This window comes from Spizellomyces punctatus (genome assembly GCF_000182565.1).
Source record: "Spizellomyces punctatus DAOM BR117 chromosome Unknown supercont1.17, whole genome shotgun sequence".
NCBI classification, from domain to species: domain Eukaryota; kingdom Fungi; phylum Chytridiomycota; class Chytridiomycetes; order Spizellomycetales; family Spizellomycetaceae; genus Spizellomyces; species Spizellomyces punctatus.
The window spans coordinates 127,520-139,601 of NW_015971553.1; the positions used below are offsets into that span (position 1 = coordinate 127,520).

Consider the following 12,082-nt stretch of genomic DNA (forward strand, 5'->3'; position numbering starts at 1 on the left):
CCCAAACACGCGGCCATGTGGGGCACGTACCGCAGTGGCGTCTCGTCTAAATTATGAAACATAAGGGGGGGCCTCCGATGATCATGTAAGAGATTTCTGTATTTCAACTTATTCAAGATGAATTGTTGAACAACGTAAGAGCAAGAATGCAAACAATGGAACAAAGCCACTGGAGGTTCGGATATATATTCCACAAACGGAATCTCGACTATGAAGACGAGCATGGAAATCCAACTGCATGCACGGGGGGATGCAGCTCATCATGCTTCACACAAGTCCGCCTCCCATATGTACGATGATGGTCACCATGATAAACCCATTTGACTGCTCGTGGAATACGAATTGCCATTTGCATATGAAATAACATATGAAATAACTCATTGCAAATTGCACGCGTAAAGTTCCCGCATTGGCGGAATTCGATTTTTCAAGCGTATGGACTACGAAATCATACGTAATCCGTAACTCCGATCTGTTTTCGTCATGCATCAGATAGACACGAAAAAAAATAAGGTTTTCATAACTGGTTGGTCTTTTTCATTCCAGTTGCTTTGCGATTCAAAAGTGCATCCTTCGTCATATGCCAACTTTCCAACAATTCTTCTTGCTAGGTATTTGCTTCAAATTACCTCATGCGTCAGGCATGCTAGTCCTTTCGATGAGCGGGATTGTCCTTGCAGTATATGGATGGTCTACCGAGCGCGCGCATTTTCCGTTGCAGCGCGTGTAAGATGGACTTGGGTAACGCCACTGAACTTCTTGAGGGTTAATACCGTCATTGTGATGCTGCAGCAAAAAAACAGTGGAGGTGCAGCTGCGTCAATCTGCAGCAGCACTTTAAAAGGGAGGCATGGAGGAGGTCGACCTCCAGAACATCAACTCTCAACATCTACTTCAAATAACTAGTCACTACACCTTCACATTAATCAAAGAAACAAGATGGGTCTCATTAGCGCCTTGAAAAACGCTGGCCACTCCCACTCCAACAATGAAAAGTCTTCCAATGTGGATTCCGACAGTACTGTAAACCAATCTTCCGCACCCCAATCGACCACAACTACCGACACATCTTCGGCTAACCCAACCGCCGGTGCCTCCGAGTACTGCCACACTCAAAACGCCCCCGTAACTCGCGAAAATGTTCGTGAACACCACGCTACAGAAGTGACACCCATTGTCTCTCGCGAACGCGACGAAACCATCGTCCAACAATCCGTCCAACCCATCCACGACCACGTTCAAGCCGAGACTCAGCATCACTACGCTCAGAACGCCGGTATCGCCCGTGAATCCAGCGAGGAGCTGAATGCGGAGGACGCAAGGCGGTACCAGAAAAACAGAGAGTTAGTTACTGGGGGACGTACGGTGGAACAAGAGAATGAGGGCGTCAGAGTCACTGCCCCGATCGTAAAGGAAAAGGTCAATAAGCACGTTATTGAGGAAGTTCAGCCCGTTATTGAGAGGACCATTGACCAGACGGTATGTTAGTATGTTAAGCGATCGGCTGCAACCCTATGCGGTCGCATTCTACACACGGACAAAGTCTCATATCTTTGTCATGTTTTAGCACGTTGTGCACACTGCACAGCCCATCTATGAACATCAGACAGCCGCTCCCAAGGTATTGATCCCCTACATCACAGTGTTTTTGAACAAATTCAATTCTAACTGATCATCCATCAAGGTCGCGGATGTACGCTACAATAACCCCATTTCGATGGAAGAGTTTGAAAAGCGAGGTGGCTCAATGAGTGGGACTGGGTTGAGCTGCGAAAGGCGTTAAGAAACGCAAACTGTAGCTACCTCTGCTACCATACCTTATTTGATAATATATTGCTGTCAACATACCGACAGTTTTGGTGTCATATATGTGTGCACAAATAATAAATTCAATGTGAAATTACAGAAAGTACCACAAAAGAATGAATAACAAAAGTATCAAATAAAAGAAAACACGCCCTGCCCAATACGGTATCCTCTTTCCAAAGCTCCAGCCCAACTCCAACAGCAATGAAAGGTATGTCGCGAAATAAAACCGAAAGGCTCAAATCGCTGAGAAGAGGGAGAAATGCAATACTGAGCCCATACTTAACGCCTATTTGTAGTACAATCCCAACCGCAAGGTATCTGCCTATTATAGAAATGTACGCTGTGTCCGTTCAGAGAAAGCTTCCACTGCTACCCAACAGCGAAGTTCCATTCAATAACGACTCAGTCTCCTCCATGGCACTCAATCCCATCCCACCAGTTGAGACCTTGTCTCCACCGTATCCGTTTTCATTCGCAGGGCCTGCGGCAGCAGCAGCGGCAACAGCAGCGGCTCTTTGCACAGCACTCTCCCTAGGTGGGCGCGGTGGGTTGCCGCATCGGTCCTTCCCATAGTTTATCTTGTACTTTCCGTAGTCAGGAACCAACTTCATTGATTCAACAGCCTTGACAGCGCTCATAATGTCCACAAAATTCACGAAACCAATATTTTTTTCCGGAATGATGTTGACCAGCTCAATGTCGCCAAACTCGCTAAAGTCCTTGCGCAAACGGTCTTCCGTAATCAATTCGTCAATCGCTCCAATGTAGACGTTACGCGAAGCTCCCGATTGAACGGCAACTGCAACTGACTGTGGCAGGGAGGTCGCCTTTCCCCAACCAACCTTGAGCCGCTTCCCCTTCAGCACAACCCCTTCGTAAGTACCTCGGTTATAAAAGTTGACAGCTGAACTAGGATCGATGAACGTGACAAATGCAATGTTCTTGTCGGGCATATACTTGATATTTTGAAGAATACCACCGCGAATGACCTGCGCATAACGAAAATCAGAAAAGCCAAAGCACTATTCGGGAATCGTGAAAGTAGAAACATACATCACACAAGTCCTTGGTCGTAACATCCGGGTGAATACTTCCGAGATATACTGTGCGATTTGTACCCGCATTGCCATTCATCTGGCCCGAAAGGCCATTGAACGGATCAAATGTCATCCCAAAGCCCATATTTTGTACGAGTCCTGCAAAAAAGACGATAAATCGGTGGAGCTGAAAGAAATGTACTTGATCACACCCAAAAACATACCAGCGACTTTTGGTTGGTAGGCACATCGATCCTTTCCATAGTTGATACGGCGATTTGCCCAACGCGAGTCGTTGGGAAGAGTACTAACCGCCTTCATCGCTGCAGCAATGCTCGCCATGTGAACGAAAGCAATCCGCTTTTCAAAAAGAATCTTGATCTGATCCACAGGACCAAACCGGCCAAACTCTTGCGTCAACATTGGTTCCGTCACTCCTTCGTCAATGTTTCCAATGAAGACGTTCCGCGAGGCGCCTCCCTGGATTGCAGCGAGAATGGTTGGGGGAATAGTAGAGTGCTTTCCCCATCCGACCTTGATCTCCTGGGTGCCAATGTGAGGCCGTTTGGCTTGCGAATCCGCGTGAAACGCGTGGGCAGCGGTTGCTTCTACAAAGGTAACAAATGCGCAATTCTTCTCCTCGAGAATCTTGACTTGCTCAAGTGACCCTCCTTTCACTATGTTGATGACTTCCTCATATGAAACCAACGGCGGAAGGTTACCAAGATAGATTGTACGCATCGTCTGATTGAAAGCATGGCTGGCAGCCTGATAGTGCTGGCTCGTATGGAATGCCGTTGACGGAAACTGGTTATAGGAACCGCTCTGGGAGAACTGCGTCTGGTACTGATTCGGGTTCATCCCTTGATATGGGCCAAGGCCTTGACTTGCGCTCGCCTGCGGGGGAGGACTGCCGAGTCCAGCCATGCCACCCATACCGGAGAGAACGTTCACGTAGGGGCCCATTGATCCGAACTGTCCGTAAAGATCAGCATTGTTTTGATTGAAGCCTCCGGGGGGGCTGGCACCGAGAGGATATCCATAGGGAGTCTGCGGACTAAACCGCTGTTTCTTATAATTATCCACGGCTGGCTGAGGACCATAGTCATTGCTGCGCTTCATCGCGGCAATGACGGGTTGAAGTAGGGATGGCAGTTTGCTAGTAAGTCATAGAGGAAGACAAGGATTTAGGCTTGTCACACTCCAGATTTGCCTGCACAGATTCACCAACCTTAGATTTCAATGGCGACAACAAAAAAGTCGTCGCAAATAATTCGAATTAGAAATTAAAATACAATCCGAGAGGAGACTAGAACCAGATCTATTAGTGATCATCGATCAATCATACGTTTGCCTTCATGCCACTTACGATAAACCTGTACCAATATACTATGATACAGCTAGGGAGGTGTCTCAAAAAGCCAGTGTCGACAATGGATCTAATGAAACATGGAAGAGAATACGACATATTAGTACAAGATCCTGGCAGATCACGCAGATGGTCTCCGACGACCGCACCAAAAAAAGTAAAAGAATAACAAGAAAGCCGCACCTCCGAATGCAAAAACAAAAGGGTATGGTATATAAAATACACAGAAAGGAAGGAACAGGAAACAGAAAATAAACTTGAACAGAACACGTCAAAGGGCAAGGATTTATTTTTACTGATGGGTGGGCGGAAGGAAGGAAGGGTGAGGACAAAGGGCAATAAAAACAAATCCGAAACCAACGCAAACGCAACTGTAAACTGCATCAAGAAAACCAAGTTTCCCACCTCCCGCGTTCTCGCCGGATCGTCATGCAAAAAACCAAGCAAGCTACTTTTGCACGTGAAACCTTGGACAGTCACCTAGTCCAGTTGACATGTCGACAAGATCTGCGACATTCAGGACATTATCCACCAAGCCTTCCTCTTTTCCACCCGGTATCATAGGTCGCTTGCCAAAAGACTCGATTCCCACACCCCTGTTGTCTCATCTCCACCCTCCAAGTCAAGCGTGATCTACTCACCAACTGAACCGACGACATGTACGCGCTGACCCTCAGTGACATGGGGATAAAACCAAGCGAACGGAAGCTCTTCCAACGTAGGCACAGGGCTGCGTGTGTCAAATAGACTCGACACACAAAAAAAGGGTTTCCTCGCTGGAAAGGGCAGGTAGGAACCTCCAAAGAAAAAATATATACGACAAAGGGAAGGGGAATATAAACCACCAAATAAAACCGACTCTGAGCTTCTTTTTTGACCAAAAGACCCTCCGATAGCCCCGCAACCTTCTTTGGTATGAACGACGACAAAGGTTTGCCCGTCGAACAATTCGAAAAAAGCAAAGCGGTGAAAAGCTAAAGGACAAGCGGCTTAAACCACCTCCGGTTGACAAGGGCAACCAGCAAAGCTAAACCAAGCAAACTAAACCAGCAAGCCACAGGCAAGAGTGTGCATTGGATTCAACTCAACTACTGATTATATCCAAGCGCAACCCACTCCAATGCAAAGTAGTTGCCAACAACAGAAAAGGTTTTTACTTTCTTCCAAAGTGTTTTTTCTTCTTCTGCCTTTTACACGTACAGTAGGTACGCGCCCTACCAACTTATGTTTTTTTTTTGTTTAGCGAACTTTGCAAAAGGGTTTACTGAGCGACTAGCAAATTGACCAGATTTGGTTGGACGCGTTTTAGTTTAATTGTTCGCCCTCTGCTGCGCGCACATGAAGAGTGTTCATTTTCGCAACTAGTTTCGTTTGCCCAAAAACACTCGAGTTTAAACAGCTCAGCTCAGAGTAATGTTTGCAAAACAATGTTTGCAAGATAACAATCACGCATCTCCTATATATTTCTATACTACTATACACAAAAAAAAAGGATAGAAAAACAAAAGGCAGTCTGGTAGATGACCATTGCCAGATTCCTACGCCGGATATGAAAAGCTCCATTTTACGCAAAAAAAAGCATACACTCACATCCATCTTTCAACTACGCCATCGCATCCACATCATCTCCGCACATCCGCACACCATGCAGAAACGCGAGATAAAAGAAAATAAAAAAACAAACAAGAATACACAAAACAAAAAAAATAAAGAACCTATACAGGGAATCGAGTCTCCAGAGACCTATACAGGCCCATCCCGCCCAACACATACGCCAACAGGACTCGCTTTCTCAGATTCTTCTGTGCCAACTTTGGCTTCAACAGCTTTCAACTGATTCTTTAGCTGTCGAATTTCAGTTGCCATAGCCTCACACTTGTTGACCAGATCCGCATACCACGCCTTTTCTAGCCGTCCAATGACCGGTCCATACTCTTCTTCCTCGTCCTCAGGAGTCGGAAGCGAGTCCAGACCTTCTCGTGTCGATTTTGATGCACAAAAGTTTTCGACACTTGCCAGTCGTCCTAGTCGGAGTCCGTTTCGTGGGGCGCTGTTCTCCATGGCCCGCTTGAGGCTGTTTGCATTGTCAGAATTGAGTCCAGCAAGGTTGCTACGAGCCCTTCTTAATACACGAGTTGGGTTCGCCGTCGACGTCTGATCCCCTGATTCTTGCGTGTCATCTGGAGTGTGGTGCTCATATGCTGGTGGCGCCCCGCTACTCTTGCTCCTCAGTCGCACTGACAGTCGAGAAGATGTTGACTCTGTGGAAGCGATCCAATGAGGGAACGACGTGGGAGGCGACGTGGTACCATTGTTGATGGAAGTCCCAGCTTCACCGCCAAATCGATTCTTTAGGGTTTCAAAAATGGTCTGTCGCTTGGCTCGTTCTGCTCTTGACGGAGAAGGAGGAACACTAATCTCGTCTCGAAGCAATGATGTCACCTTTTCCGATCCAGATGCTTCTTCCCTTGGTGGAACCGCAACAACTGGGATGAAGTCCTTTTCAGGAGGCGGAGGTGGGACGGCATCCATTTCCTTCTCAAGATTGGCAGTTTGGCCATTCTTTGAATAAATGTCTGGAATAGGTGGAACGGGTTCCATCGGTTCCTGGGCCCGTGAACCTTCTGCACTCAATAATCCATAAACGCCACTGTCTAACCCTCTTCGTCCGTCTTCTACGGCACCCTCCTCAGGAGGAGCGGCCACATTCGCAAGTGATCTCTTCGGGGCACCTGTAGAAGAGGTGGCCGCAGAGGCAGAAGTTAAGGGAGCCGACGGAAGTGGGGAAGGAAACGGTACTGATTGAACCGATGGCGTATAAGGCCGTGTTTTGCCAGGTTGTACACTTTCACCCGAGACTCGAACACTTCTGGGGGGTGAAGGCGACATGTACGGCTGTTGCAACACAACAGGAGATGGAACTTGCATAGAAGAAACGACCGTGGTTTTGGAAGCACCTGCCAGGCCTTGTTCATTCCCTGCACTCTTACTCCTCCGTCGCGCCTTTGTTAAAAGACCTTTCAGATCTGCAAAACTAGATTTTCTCGACTCTTGCTTTAGCCGCACACTCTCCGACGATGAATCAGCCTTCATCTTGCCCGCTTTCAGCGCATCGGAAGACCGACTCCGTCTGAACAAACTGTCGATTGACCCGCGCACTACTTGCACCAAATTTGAACTAGATGATTTACGCTGTGGTGATTTGTTCAGACTGGGCAAATCTGCCATCGACAGTGAGGAGGGTAAATGGTACGGGAATCTTCTGTTGCTGCTAGTCTCGCCCTCCTCGTAGTGCGGGAGTTGTACCGACGACGACCCTCTGTGCGACGTCACAAACGAGGAGCTGTCTTCACTTGACTGGTATTGGCGACCCAACCGAGCTCCAATAACGCCGTATCGCATACCATCTCCTCCACCTTCGCTCTGCTGTCTTTGCCGTGTGAAAGAGTCTGACCCACTCGCAGATACTTGCCCATGATTGCCATTCTCGCGCACGGGTGACGGTGGTGGTGCCGTTGGTACCACCGACCTATGCCCTGTTATCGTCGATGTTGATGTCGATTGCTGGCTTTGCGATTTCAGTGACATGCGATCTAAAGACGCCCGTCTACTTTTTGTCTCGGCAACAGTAGCGACGGGTTGCGCACTCACGGACACTTCACCGCGGATCTCGTCAGAAGTAGATTCTCCCGTATCTGAGTGGTAACTGATAAACTTTTGCCATTCGACAAGCTCAGTTTCAGATAATGACGAACCCTCCAGTACCGGTGGATGACTCAGTATTCGTTGCCTCCGACCCATGGATGAGACCGTAGTCTTGCCGTCCCACCGGGGCTGAATATTTGTCCTGTTTTCCAATGGTTCTAGTGAAGCTACGGTGGGAGCATTTGCTAGAGGCGCGAGAATGCTCTCCTTGAACGAATCCCTCGAGAGAGTATGGTGAGCAGGATTTGATATCAATGGCAAATGCCCCTGAAGATGCTTCGACATTCCAACCGAGCCGGCCGATTCAGGACCGGGAGTGGGTGGTCGAAGGCGATTACCAATCGACGACCTTGGAGTATGCATCCAGAGAAAGCTCGCAGGACTACTGGATTCACTATTAGTGGCACTAACTGGCGTGTGAGCACGTTCCAGTTCGTGCGGACCGCTTGAACCGAGGTCCGTTGTCGCGATGGTAAGCTTTACTGGGGAAGACGGCTGTTTAACTGCGTTAACAGATGGGCTTGACATCGACAGCCGCAACGAATTCATAACAGCAGTTGTCAACGTTGTCGCGCTTCCACTTGAACTTCCGCTATGCGCACGACTGCGCCTGCGTATGCTCTCTTTTACGATGGAAGGCAACGGCGGCATTGGTGGCGGCGGCTCTAGTATTGCTTGTGCAAGAGCTTCATCCGGACTTGGTATTGCTAGAGACGATGTTTTCCAGGACCGCGAAGACCCACCGCTCAACCGCTCACGCGGTGGGGTCCTCTGCGAGTCCATTGCGCCCGAGAGTGGGCCGACATCCCCTGGCTCGTCCGCAGCGTGATGAGGAAGAGCCATTTCAGCATTGGAGATAATGCTCGCTCGTGGAAGGGGTACCGGATAGTGGGTGTTTCGAGTCTGCGATGCTTGGTCCAATTCCGTTGGCGATAACTCTGATCCCTTGAGTTTCTCGCGAGTCTCTTTCTTTCGAATAACCCGGATGAAAATGTTCCCATCCCCATCCTTGTCACTCTCCACCATGCTTTCCGCATATTCCCTCAAGTTTGGCACACTTGGCCGCTTCTTCCGAATCTTGGCGCTCCAGGTAGCAAACCACTTTAATGACCGTCCTGGCTTCCCCTCCACACCGTCTGACGCATTCATGTCCTCTGCACCAGTAGACTGAGAAATAGGGAATACTGCTCGTATGTTTCTATCAAGCAGGGCGTTCAACGCAGCAACCCATTTCTCTTTTTGTTCCGGATTGAACGCAGTAATGGATAGTGTCCTCGCTTTGCTCTCTTCAGTGAGGTACGATATTTGAAACGATAGATTGAAAGCTGCAAACGAGATCAGGATCCTAGAATAGTCTCCAGGCAAGATCAAACTGGGCACCTACCATCTCCTTCCACATGGTCATTCACCGCAAGCACTACCGTCCTACTCAATGGTAATTTCTCAATAAGCTTAAAGGTTATGTCTCCAGTTTTATTGTTCAGTGGCCGAGCGATGACCAAGACGTATTCGAGTAGATAGAATTTTCGCTCTCGTTTCCGAACGCTCTCCTGCAGTTTGAGATTTCCTTCTAGTACCATGTCACCGTACAACTCAAGAGACGGGCCCTGTTGATAGATTAGATTCGCATGGTCCGACAATGTTAAACAGTAATATTCCCGTACCTCCCACCCATCGATTCGCCCACTGAGGCTCCGGATCATGGCCCTGCGCTCAATGAGCTTCCTTCTATCCTCAATGCTGGTCAAAATCTTATCTAATCGCTGGCAGGCGGTAGAGAGTGATTCGAAATCAGCGTGTTGCGGATCGGTTCCACTCAATAGATTCTTCAAAGCCATGGAAAACTTGTTTTTCCATTGAGCAGGTTTGTGCAGGAATGAAACCATATGGAGAATGGGCGGAGTGGAATTGCTGCTCGTCGTCTACAGCAAGTTTAGATATGGTTCAATCGGCTATGTCATGCTCAAGTATATGATGTCCAGACATACCTGTAAAAATCGTGTCATCAATGAATTCTGCCCATACTTGGTCGAAACCGTCATAGCATTCGGTAGATTTCCACAGTACTCATTATAAACTTCGCTGAATCGATCGGACTGACAAGGTTCTTTCGCTTCAGTACAATTGTTTTTTTGCAAGTAATTGCATTGGCGACATCTTACCAAACTCAGGAACGCTTGGCCAAATAATTGTGACCCTCCGGCAGCGCTTTCAAGGGCCTCTACCAAATCCTTTTCAAAATCAACCAAATCTTCTATGTTTCCAAAAATTGTCTGATGATCGTTGGGCGGAAACCAATCGAGCTGATACAGTGGGTAGACAAATTCCTTTATGACAGAAAATAATGAGTTTCGAACGTCGTGATGCCAGCAATTGTCACATGTCACACTCACATCCATAAACCGCTGGAGAGACTCAAGATATTGCTTTTCCGCAGCGATAAGTGAGCCAGCCAGTGCGATTCGATATCCCTCCTGCTTTGCAGTCTCTGGATCGGTATTTGCATCGGACGGGCATTGTACACTTTGGATTTCGTTGTTCATAAGCATTGTTTTGACACGGAGGTCGTCCAGCTCTTCAAGTGTGTTGGCAAATGGTCCAATCTACATGATCAAATGTATCAGCATCGGGTGCTATGTTCCCTATGTGGCGGATCAATTAATGAGACGATTTTACCTCTCCGTCCGCCAGATCCTCTGGAGCCACGGTGTAGTTCTCCACATGATTCGCAGGAAACCATCCGACACGCTGGTCCAGCTGTCCTTCCCACCAACCTCCTTCTACCTTCCTCACCACCCGAATCACCTGGCCCTCTACAAAGGACAACTCATCATTTTTGTCCGCTGTGTATGGGTAGCTCGTGATGCAAAGTGTCAAATTCGCAGGGTTGAGAAGATGCTGCTCATCGCAGCTTTCATCCTTTTCCGGAGACCGCGGAAGCGACGTAGCCTGACGGTTACCCACCGGTGGTGAAGGTGAGCGACGCGCTGATATACCAGAGACATGTCAATGAGAGTGCAAAGGACCAATTCAAAAAACGGTGAGACTCCAGTACCTATGTCACACTCTCGTAGTATGTGCTGTCCGTCCACGCGGCGCAGTGGAGTTTTGCGGGCTCCGGGGTGTGGTCTCGATGATTTAAAGATGCTCACGGGTTTATAATCTAATGTATTGGGTGACGAAGTGGGCGTTGCTTTCTCTGCATGGATGGAGGTGAAATGCTCTGGGATCCAGTGCTCCAACGTTGTTACACCTAAGGATATCGGGATCTCGGGTAGGGAATAATGGCAGTCTAGTGATCCCTCAAGGTGCGATCCTTCGCCTTTTCCCGGCAGAACCATCTGCGGGGCATCGCCAGGAGCTACTTCCTCAGTTGTAAGCATCGTAGCAACACGAGCGCCAGTCTACATGAAATATAATGATCCTCTTCAGTAAACTCTCAAATGACAAATGGCCACAGCGATGCTCTGCTTTGTTCCATACACCGAAACTTACGTTCTGGTTCTTCTTTGATTCCAAATATGAACACTGTTTTCCCTGTTCAAGCGAAGCGATCGTAAACAGCGAACAAGAGCGTTTTGAAGCGTGCCTTTCTGCGTTCCAAGCAGGCAGAGAGGCTCGTCCGACGAGGCTGCGCAGACAAGACCACGGCGGGGCTAAGTTTCAATGTCAGTCTGTTCAGCAGAGGTTGAAGGTTTGAGGCTGGTTCTGACGTTTGGGTAGCTCTCTTGATGTCTGTGCGGTGCCGCCAGTATGTGGGTCTTAACGCTGAGCTGACACGTCCACCCGTGATAGACAAAACGGTAGTGGTTTCCTTGGGCGACTCTCTCAAATCACGTTGTGTCAAAGGAATGGGAATGCACAGAATAGCGCTGGGAGGCAATGTTAGCTTGTGCTGATCCTCTTGCACGAAACAAAAATTCTCGACATGCAGCTGTTTCACAAAAGCAGCTGGGAAGGAACGAGATGTGCGATCTATGGGTAAGGAAATCGAGAGGGGGAAAAGGACGTCAAAACGAAGCGCCGGCCAAGGCAGAGTTCCTTCCTGACCTCCTCCCACTCCATGTTGGTTTCCAAGCCCCTTGATGAGTGATAAATGATTCCAATGCGGATTGTTATTTGGACTTTTGGCATGTGTTATGCATTCGATTTTTGGATAATT

General features: G+C 48.3%; 3 protein-coding genes across 3 annotated transcripts; 1 reads left to right on the forward strand and 2 right to left on the reverse strand.

Annotated features, from left to right (window-relative positions):
- Positions 1–747: 747 nt before the first annotated feature.
- On the forward strand, positions 748–1,909 carry SPPG_07695 (uncharacterized protein). The gene is made up of 3 exons (XM_016755851.1): positions 748–1,479; positions 1,568–1,621; positions 1,685–1,909. The coding sequence occupies exons 1-3, from the start codon at positions 940–942 to the stop codon at positions 1,781–1,783; spliced, it is 693 nt and encodes a 230-aa protein (XP_016604903.1). The 5' UTR covers positions 748–939; the 3' UTR covers positions 1,784–1,909.
- SPPG_07696 (uncharacterized protein) lies at positions 1,856–5,394 on the reverse strand. Its single transcript, XM_016755852.1, has 8 exons — positions 5,305–5,394; positions 4,857–5,242; positions 4,399–4,510; positions 4,216–4,285; positions 4,078–4,155; positions 3,071–4,005; positions 2,863–3,005; positions 1,856–2,798 (listed from the first exon to the last, which is right to left on the reverse strand). Exons 6-8 carry the CDS (start codon positions 3,966–3,968, stop codon positions 2,160–2,162), a joined length of 1,680 nt encoding a protein of 559 aa, XP_016604904.1. The 5' UTR covers positions 3,969–4,005; positions 4,078–4,155; positions 4,216–4,285; positions 4,399–4,510; positions 4,857–5,242; positions 5,305–5,394; the 3' UTR covers positions 1,856–2,159.
- A 224-nt stretch (positions 5,395–5,618) lies between these two features.
- On the reverse strand, positions 5,619–11,957 carry SPPG_07697 (uncharacterized protein). Its single transcript, XM_016755853.1, has 9 exons — positions 11,416–11,957; positions 10,976–11,324; positions 10,597–10,907; positions 10,314–10,523; positions 10,083–10,247; positions 9,909–10,016; positions 9,585–9,842; positions 9,305–9,527; positions 5,619–9,245 (listed from the first exon to the last, which is right to left on the reverse strand). The coding sequence occupies exons 2-9, from the start codon at positions 11,301–11,303 to the stop codon at positions 5,959–5,961; spliced, it is 4,890 nt and encodes a 1,629-aa protein (XP_016604905.1). The 5' UTR covers positions 11,304–11,324; positions 11,416–11,957; the 3' UTR covers positions 5,619–5,958.
- Positions 11,958–12,082: the final 125 nt, after the last annotated feature.

Coding starts and splice junctions, on each gene's coding strand:
- SPPG_07697 (XM_016755853.1), bottom strand. CDS start 11,303: ATGCTTACAACTGAGGAAGTAGCTCCTGGCGATGCCCCGCAGATGGTT. Junction 10,524..10,596: donor AGGATCTGGCGGACGGAGAG/GTAAAATCGTCT, acceptor TTGATCATGTAG/ATTGGACCATTTGCCAACAC. Junction 9,843..9,908: donor TGATGACACGATTTTTACAG/GTATGTCTGGAC, acceptor AACTTGCTGTAG/ACGACGAGCAGCAATTCCAC.
- SPPG_07696 (XM_016755852.1), bottom strand. CDS start 3,968: ATGAAGCGCAGCAATGACTATGGTCCTCAGCCAGCCGTGGATAATTAT. Junction 3,006..3,070: donor CTACCAACCAAAAGTCGCTG/GTATGTTTTTGG, acceptor TCTTTTTTGCAG/GACTCGTACAAAATATGGGC. Junction 2,799..2,862: donor CGACCAAGGACTTGTGTGAT/GTATGTTTCTAC, acceptor CGTTATGCGCAG/GTCATTCGCGGTGGTATTCT.
- SPPG_07695 (XM_016755851.1), top strand. CDS start 940: ATGGGTCTCATTAGCGCCTTGAAAAACGCTGGCCACTCCCACTCCAAC. Junction 1,480..1,567: donor AGAGGACCATTGACCAGACG/GTATGTTAGTAT, acceptor GTCATGTTTTAG/CACGTTGTGCACACTGCACA. Junction 1,622..1,684: donor ATCAGACAGCCGCTCCCAAG/GTATTGATCCCC, acceptor TCATCCATCAAG/GTCGCGGATGTACGCTACAA.